At 49.9% G+C, this 9,454-nt stretch overlaps 1 protein-coding gene across 1 annotated transcript; it reads right to left on the minus strand.

The window, feature by feature from the left end:
* Nucleotides 1-1,064: 1,064 nt before the first annotated feature.
* Nucleotides 1,065-5,088, minus strand: LOC144728376 (uncharacterized). Its single transcript, XM_078607766.1, has one exon. It carries the CDS (start codon nucleotides 4,592-4,594, stop codon nucleotides 3,170-3,172), a length of 1,425 nt encoding a protein of 474 aa, XP_078463892.1. The 5' UTR covers nucleotides 4,595-5,088; the 3' UTR covers nucleotides 1,065-3,169.
* Between the last annotated feature and the right edge of the window lie 4,366 nt (nucleotides 5,089-9,454).

A 9,454-nucleotide genomic window follows, 5' to 3' on the forward strand; every position in this document is an offset into this window, starting at 1 on the left:
GTAATTGTAATTAGGGCTATACGGAGTATCCTTAACTGAATTCACGATTACAACAGTGATTGCAAATGAATTACGAGTTATACAATTCCAATTGTACTTGAGCATATGTCTGTTTATATGTATGTATATAAGATCAATTAGGTGTGTGTAAATATATACGATACGTGCATATGTCAACTTGGAAAAAGATTATATACATTTAGCGTTGAACACACACACAGCATTAGGAAGCAAAGTATTTGCAAGCATTGATTTACGCCAAAGTTAATTATTTAAACTGCAGCAGCCAAAATAATATTAATCTCTGCCACACACACACACATTTATCTCTCGTCCCATCCGTGAAATAAGCCGACAATGTTTATACACTTCAACTAACACAGACATCGCAAACTTTCGAACCATACAATTCGAAAAGCAGTTTGCCTACTACGACTACTCGACCAGACGATCGTGACACGCTCCGACTTAAAGCGACTTGGTTTACGTGACGATACAGGGGCAGCTGCCACAAGGAAGGTGGAGGGGGGGTCCCCTAGGCTAAAAGCCGATGCTATGGACGCAACATAAACGCAGGCTGTTATGATTATTGTCGTATTCACAGCAGAGGTCGCAAACGGGTTTTGATTCCCTACCCGAATTGAGTGACAAACGGTTACTCACCAGTGACTCACGGCCTACCCGTACCCGTACCCGGCCGCACCAGGGTCGAAAACGGCTACCCGTACCCGTACCCGGCCGGGTACGGGTAGCCGGGTATCGGGTAGGGTACGGGTATCGGGTACCCGGTTGCGATCTCTAATTCACAGCGGGAGAACAATCTACACTCGAGTGTAACGGAGGCTGCGATCAAATAACCGCCTCCAATCCGTGGAGAGGGACTTTGTACAACAGTGGATTGAACATGTGCCGTGATAATCATTGTTGTTCTGCTGATGGCGATGATCGGGATGACTATTATTCATTGTCGGTGAACGTTTCGATGTGACGATGAGTTTGAGCGCCCTCTTGTGTCAAGCAAAAATATTAAGGACACAAATTCATAAAACGCGATAATATCTGGGTAGAGAAAACATGTTTTTTTTATTATTAGAATTTGTACAAAAGTGGAATTTGAGGCTTTTTTTTATAAGATATATAACAAAAGTGCTGTGATAACAATGCGACTGCAGTAGAAGAGCCCCTACACATTTACGAAGAAGACAATACAAACACGATTATCATCATCTTTACGATCGTGGGCGAATTGAAACTGCGTTTTTCTTTTTAATAATACACGTTAAGTGAATTCTGTTATCATACATCAACATCTTTAAATATATTTATATTCGCATAGATACATATTCGTAAAAAGTACCGCCTTCTCGTGGACCTAAAAACGATTAACCACAGCGAATCGTATTTAAACAAATTGGATCTCTAACTCCTTATACAGCCCCTATCGATAGGCTTTACTAAATAATAATATTCTGAGCCCGGTTTTAAGGGTTGTTGTGTGTTTTTTTTTTAAAAACAGCATATTTGTTGTTATCCAGATTAAAAACAATAACAAAAAAAGGAAAATCTTGTGCCAATATTAAGTGGTAAATAATTTGTTGATAAAAAAAACTGAACTGTATTTCTCATCACATCCATAAGGCTCCGGTTCGGGGCACAATGCGCGTGTTAGGAGGTGCAAGCACGTTCATTGAGTGTGGTTATCATGAGTGGTTAGTATACAATACTATATATGAAACGGCGACCATATTTTACCGAAATAATGATTCACATTTTGAACAGGAAGTATAGAATAACACGTTTTGAAACGATGGCGTGTCACCAACAAAACACATAGTGGCATTTCTAATTGTTATATATATATAAAATAAAAATGCATCCTTTCAATAAAGGATATAATGATACGGTAAATATATTTTACGTGGACAAAGGGAGTGAAAAGGTAAAAGCGAAAATGAAACTTACAGTTGGTTATGGAATGACGGCATCGCTTCTTTGTTTGGGACGGGAGGGCGAAAGAAAGAATTAAAGCAACTTTAAGGAGCCCGACAAACATTTCTCTCACTTTCAGAGGTAAGGTTAAACTGGAATGTCATTGTCCGAGCACAACACCTAACTTCTTTTAAAAACAAAAAAACACATCGACCACTTCGAAGTCAGGGATATCACAAAATAATAATAACGTAACATTCGCTCTTTTTAGGAATATGGTCAGCCCCTATCATCTGTACGCCCGTCACAAAGAGAATCCATCGGTCCAAACGCTTCCCGCAACAGCCCACCACTGTCTTCCAATGTTCTTGACGTTGTCGTTGGTTCATTGTCGTCAAGGCTTAATTTGTCACTCGATAGCCTGTTTGTTTATTTGTTTGTTTTTCCGGAACGCTGCTCGGCAGACAGGCTGGCTGGCTATCTGGTTTGTAGATTATCGGAGTAAGGCACTACGACTACCACTAGAGTACAAGGTTACAGCGCATCGCATAATAACCCTGCATCACTGTATTGCGTTATTGTCATTATACCCTATATTCATATGAGCATATGAAAACGGGATATTCAATACTGCAGGAGCACGAGGAAACTATAAAGGTGAGATGATGGATGTAGCGAGATTCCAATATAATTCACGGAACAGCGTTCGGGATAGCGTTCCGGCTGAAATGAAGCACTGATTCCTCGTCCTGCGCAATTAGGTCCACACAACTAACTCCACTGTATGTAACCCAAGATATGACCGAGCCCGTTTATGCTATGTTTGCCAATATATGTGTGTATATATATATACATACTGAACTACGTATGCGAATCTGCTTGCAGTTGCCGGTAACAAAAAAAAAACGAAAGTTGAGCATTGCGTTTTTGGCGGCACGGAAAGAGTGATTTAGGTGTTGCTGTTTTGGCACGAGTTGAATGCTAAATCACACAAACAGCTGCGTGACTATACCGTGGCACAAAACCACCTCCGCGACTCATCCTCGACCAGGTTCCCCAAACTAACATCCTCCCCACTCCCATCATCCTCTCCTTATCCATCCTTCCCCTACCGTCAACCTTGTAAGACACCTACAGATGAGGACATGACGTATTACTCATCAACAACATCAATTATAATAATAATAATTATAAGGAAACCCCCTTCCCCCCCCCCCTTCGTACTGTGATCTCGAGATAGTCATATATCGAGACGGCTGTGAAGTCCACCGTGCTGTTTGTCCGGGTCCCAGTAGCTGGAGCAGTGCATCATGCTGGACAGGTGGTCGGTCTGCCGCGAGCAGGCGAACTGCAGACCGTTGGTCGTTCCGCCGGTGCCACCCCCGCCGGGACTCAGCTGCTGGTGTGAGTGCGGATGAGCGCCGTGGCCGTACGAGTTGAGCACCCCGCCCGACAGAGACACGGCCGGCACACGAGGGTAGGGGCTGTAGCTCGCGGCCGCTGCGGCAGCTGCAGCGGCGGCGGCGGCAGCGGCGGCCGCGTGCCCGGAGAGGTGATGACCGCCGGCTCCCGGTACCGACGATCCGCCGCCACCACCTACTACGGGACCACCCGAGGTCACCACACCACCGCCGCCAGCACCGCCACCTCCGATACTGCCTCCTCCTCCGAGACCCGTGCCAATGCCACCACCGCCACTACCACCACCACCTCCTCCTCCACCACCACCTATGCCACTGATCGCTCCGGTTCCCGCCGACGAGTGGTGATGATGGTGGTGTTGCTGCTGCTGCTGTTGCTGCTGCTGCTGCTGTTGCTGCTGCTGTTGCTGCTGCTGCTGGTGATGATGGTGCGCCGTCAGCTGATGGTGCGCGTGATGGTGCGGGTGGTGGTGCGGGTGGTGGTGCGGGTGGTGGTGCGCGTGGTGGTGCGGGTGGTGGTGGGCGCTCAGCTGGTGGTGATTGACGCCCCCGTTCTGGCAGGGAGATGGGTAGCTAGCAGCGGCCGCGGCGGCCGCGGCAGCGGCGGCCATGTGAGCCGGGGTCTGAGACGGCAGTGACCACGCCGAGTTGAAGGTGGGCTGCAGGTACTTGCCCGGCCCGGCCGACAGGTAACCCGCGTAGGGGCCATCGTTGTTGAAGAATTGCCCCGCCGAGTATGGGCTCGGCGGAGGTCGGAAGGGCCTCTTCATGCGCCTCCGCCGACGATAGTTGCCCTTCTCGAACATGTCCTCGCACGCGGGGTCAAGCGTCCAGTAGTTGCCCTTCCTCTCGCCGCCGCCCTCGCGAGGCACCTTCACGAAGCACTCGTTGAGGCTGAGGTTGTGGCGGATGGAGTTCTGCCAGCCCTTCTTGTTCTTCTCGTAGAAGGGGAACTTCGAGATGATGTACTGGTAGATGCCGCTGAGAGTCAGCCGCTTGTCCGAGCTCTCGCGGATCGCCATGGCTATGAGCGCAACGTACGAGTAGGGCGGTTTCTGCGAGGGGTCCGTCTTGCCGCCGTCTGCATCGACACCGCCGCCTCCTCCTCCTCCGCCGCCGCCTGTAACGCAGTTGATCCCCAGGGGCGGCTTGGTGTCAGGGCTCTCCCTGTCGCGCTCCGGGCTCGATGGATCCGAGCCCATGTCCACCAAGCCGTCGACATCTCTGCTCGCGAAGGTAGCCATAGACAGTCGCCGTAAGTCGCACGGCTGCGCAAGGCGACCGTGTCGCTGTCGCTGCTGGGCACGTCTCTGTCCGCGTGAATTCTAGCCGCTTACAAGTGAGCCTTTTTCTTTTCTGTACACGTGAATGTGTAAGGCGTTGCGTCTACTGCGTACGCGTGCGCTTGCGCGGTTGCCGTGATGGGGATGATGGAGGCTTGTATGGAATTCGCGCTATATGTGTGTGTGTGAGAGCATCTACTGCCTGGCTAGAGTGTGCCTCCTCTCTCTGTGTGCGTGTTCACTGCCTGGTTAGAGTGCGCTGTGGCCTCTCTCTCTGTGTGCGTGTTCACTGCAGCAGCGACACGGGGCGTTGCTGGACACCAACCCGCGCGGGAGGAGGGAGGATCGGCGTTTGCGGCCGAGCTCGTTCGGGGCGCGCGAAGTTATCGCAACACCCTCGTAGCCCGCCAGCCAATGGGGCAGTGCTCGTCACGAGTTACGCCGAGGAGTTTGAGTCTGCGGTGGTTGCTGGTGGGTGGAAGGGGGGGAGTGGTGGTGGTTTTGATGGGTGGGTGGGTGGGTGGATGGTGGGGGTTGTCGTGAAACAAAAAATAGCCAACCACCCAATGGCGAGGCAGGCTGCGGATAAGTCGATTTCTGCGCGTGTCCGTGTGGAGAAAACCTTGGGATCGACGCCGAGAGACGCAGAGACGCAGAGAGCTCGCGTGCAGGCCAACACTCTGCGCATTGTGCCGTGCGCGTGCCTCTCTCTCTCTCTCTGTGTGAGTGTGTTGTGTGTGTGTGTGTCGGTGTGTTGGCTGTGTGTGTGTCGGTGTGTTGTGTGTGTGTTGTCTGTGTGTTGTGTGTGTGTGTCGGTGTGTTGTGTGTGTTGTGTGTGTTGTGTGTGTGTGTCGGTGTGTTGTGTGTGTGTGTTGTCTGTGTGTTGTGTGTGTGTGTCGGTGTGTTGTGTGTGTTGTGTGTGTGTGTCGGTGTGTTGTGTGTGTTGTGTGTGTGTCGGTGTGTTGTGTGTGGCAGGGGCGCGCGCTGCGTTACGAACCTGGCGCCATCCGAGTTCGATTCCCCTTAAATGCGTGACCCGGTGCGATGTGTAGACATCACACATTAGAGGGGATAAAGGCGGCCGGGCGTGGTGCTGGCCGAACCCACCCCGTTGTGTGCCGTGGCGGCGTCCTTCATAGGTGCTCGCATGACAGCACTTGCCCCAAGAGCCTTGTCAGCCGTGGTGGTGGTGGAGAATTGAACACGGGACGGGCTTCGTAGAGCAGCGCGATCACCACAACGCTACCGCACTCAAAGCAAAGACAAAGGTCACCCGCGTAGCCTCAACAGACTGTTGGGGCAAGTGTTGTTCGCGAGCACCTGTCGGGGCGGGCGGAGCGGGGGCAGCACCACGCCCCGGCCGCCTTTGTCTCCCCAGTGGCGGTGTTTACACGCCACACGAGCTACTCATTTTAGACTGAGTCGACCTAGGGGAGGCCTAGGACCCGGTGGTGGCCGTGAGCGGGAATCGAACTCGGGTGGCCAGGGTTCGTAGGGCAGCGCGCTAAACGCTGCACCGCCGCTCCCCATACAACACACGTCGCTCTAAGATCGCCGTGCATCGTACGCATGTTCCTTGAACTTCTTCCGCACCGTACGTGCTAATCGGAGGATCTGCACCGACGAGACGGAGATAGCTCGGACACAAAACTCAACGGACGTAGAATGGACCGTGGTAATAATAAAACCGCGTTATAAAAGGCACACGCGTACGTTGTGACACGGGATAATGCTTCTGTTTTACGTATCAGCCAATGATTGGGACGAGCTCCCCCTTGACATAACGGAGGATTTTTCAACCGACGGTAATTTGTATATCCACATGTTTTTTTAAAAGTGATTTAGAATAAGCTTGACCTGTCATAACTTTAGCATTTTTGACAATGTGATCTAGTAAGTACATTCGTATTGTGTACATTGTTGTTGTTTGGCACGGAACAAATGGCCCCATTGAGGATGGGAGTCAATGAACTCAGCTTATACCTCCACGACAAAGACAAAGGTCCCCCCGGTATAGCCTTGACATACTTAGGGGGCAAGTGCTGTTCGCGAGCACACGCACGCTCACTCACTCACGACTGGTGAATCCGTGAGACTTTCAAAATGCACATTTTGTAGAAGTTGACATTTTCAGCAGCAAAGAGGGAAGAAAGGAGAACGATTTTTTTGCCGACGGATGCTCTACATGTGTTTATAAATCACAACATCGTTGTGTGCGGTAAGAGTAGAAATGCATTCCTTTAGAAAAGTAAACAACTTATTCGGTGATACTGCTGCTGCTACGTTGGTAGTGGGACACAAGTACAAACAAGAACGTGCACTATAGACACACTCGTTAACAACGCTGCCTTAAACAATAATCGGCGACGATTCGAGCAATGGCCCATCTTCATGGCACTTTTTTTGTTATAGTGCAGCGGTACAGAAATGAATCGCGTCTGTAACATAACCACCACGCATTTGCTCTCTGGAGTTAAAGCGGGCCGAACGTTGAATGTGTGTGTGTGTATATATATGTGGATGTTTGTTTTACAAGATTGAATGTCACGCGCGAAGTTCGCATTGCAAGAAGGCGAATAGCCGGATGAGTTTGTAGAGACACAGAGAGAGAGAAAGACGGGGTCTAATTTTACTGAGCTCTGTAAGCAGAAGATGATTGACAACAGTTGGAATATATCCTAGTTTGTTTAACTTTCGGTGCTGCACCAGCGAATTACATTCCGGATTTTTTTTTTTTACCAAAACGGCTTTATATATATATTTACAATGTACACGTGTGTGTGTGTGTATATGTGTGTACAATGTATCGTGGGGAGCGGTAGTGTAGCGGTTAGCGCGCTGAGCTATGAATCCGGCCAACCGAGTTCGATTCCCGCTCACGGCTAACACCAGTGACGATTATCTGAACCGGTCCTGGGCCTCCCCTAGGTCGACTCAGCCTCAAATAGGTACCTGGTGCGATGTGTAAATATCACTGGGGAGACAAAGGCGGTCGGGCGTGGTGCCGGCCACCCCCTCCCTCTTACGTGTACCGTTCCGGCCTTTATAGGAGCTCGCTAACAGCACTTGCCCCTACAGTCTGTTCAGGCTATACGGGGATCTTTGTCTTTTTTTGTGTACAATGTATATACGCGTACGATGTGTTCACGTAACACACCTCGTACGAAGACAGAACAGAAACGGGAAAGTGTATCGGCGAGTGTAGCTAGAGAAGCACGCTCGTTATGAGACTAAGAGAGAGAGAGAAAGAGGAAGACGATGGAATATACTCGGGCTAAAGTTCACACATGACACGGACATACCAAATCCAAAGATAATTATAAGACGCCACCGTAAGCTTTGTGTTCGCTTGTCAATAAAAGTTATGCACATCTGGTCGCGCGCACACACACACGCAAATGACACCGATGCCTCGTGTTGCCTTCACAGAATGTTGGGGAGCAAGTGCTGTTAGCGAGTAGCACCTATGAAGGCCGGAACGGCACACGAGGGGGTGGGTGGCCAGCACCGCGCCCGGCCACATTTGCTTCCACACACATCGCACTAGGTATCAATTGAGGCTGAGTCGACCTAAGGGGAGGCCCAGGACCGGTTCAATAAATCGGCGCTGGTGTTGGCCGTGAGCGGCAATCGTCGGGCTTGCATCGCAGCGCGCTAACCACTACGCCTACACTCCCGCACACGTAAAGCCCACACTGTACACACACACACAAACAATATGGAACAAAAACTGGAAAGTGTGTAAATAAGCAACGGAGAGAAAGAGACGCGCGCGCACGTGTGCTCGGAAAGACATCGAGGTACAGAAAGGGGAACACGTGAACTCGCGAAACATGCGCAAGTTAAAATGTCATTTTGACTGTTCCAAAAAGTGAGTGGGCTAAAATATTGTTTTTATTATATTTATAAACGATAAAAGTGAGTGGGGCTGAAATATATATATATAAACAATCAAAGTGAGTGGGCTTGTGCAGGACACGTGGTCGAGACTAACAACGGAGCTCCATCCAAGGCAAGGCGTTCGCTCAACTTGATGGAGGAGCGAGCGATTCAATAATTTCCGTGCAACAGGTTATAGGTGCCCGGTCTACGGTTACATTTGCAGGGCCTTGCGAGCGAGCGACGGCTTGGGGGATAGCTCCATCCAGCAGTATCTGGATCACGGCTGCTGATGCTGCTGATGACGGGTACAATCACGCAATAATAGAGTGATGATCGCATGGGAATGGCGACTTTCAAGCAAGCGGCGTCTACGCAGCAATTGCTTGGGTAGTTGTGGATCGCCGTGTTTTGTCGGATTTTAAATAAAACGCATCCAAAACGCGTGCCTAGTGTCAACAAAGTTATACAAAATGCGGTCACAAAGGCAAAGACAGCGATCCTTGATATAGCCTTCAACAGGACGTTGGGGCAAGTGCTGCACCTATATGAAGGTCGGCACGGCACACGAAGGTGTGGGTGGATAACCCCACCACGCCCGGCCGCCTTTGTCTCCCCAGTGTTGATGTTTACACACCCACACCAGGAGCTCGTGTGAGGCATTATAATAGGTGCTCGCTAACAGTACTTGTCCCAACAGCATGTAGCGTGTTACAGGCTATATAGGGGGTCTTTGTCTTTGTGATTATACTTCATCACGAAGGTCAGTGCAGGTTTTGTGAAACAGACCCGTTATAATGATCATAATAACAACCTTTAATGAACATAGCGCCGTTCATATTGAATTAGCTCAAAGCGCTGCATGTAAAAATAAAACCGCACTCACAAATGTAGATACAAATCTGAGCGAAGTAGAAAGCTCATCATAATAATTACAATAAT

Source organism: Lampetra planeri, chromosome 28, assembly GCF_965212315.1.
Source record: "Lampetra planeri chromosome 28, kcLamPlan1.2.h2, whole genome shotgun sequence".
Taxonomy (NCBI): domain Eukaryota; kingdom Metazoa; phylum Chordata; class Hyperoartia; order Petromyzontiformes; family Petromyzontidae; genus Lampetra; species Lampetra planeri.

What these genes read in the sequence shown, in the direction of transcription:
- LOC144728376 (XM_078607766.1), bottom strand. Translation starts at nt 4,594, where the DNA reads ATGGCTACCTTCGCGAGCAGAGATGTCGACGGCTTGGTGGACATGGGC.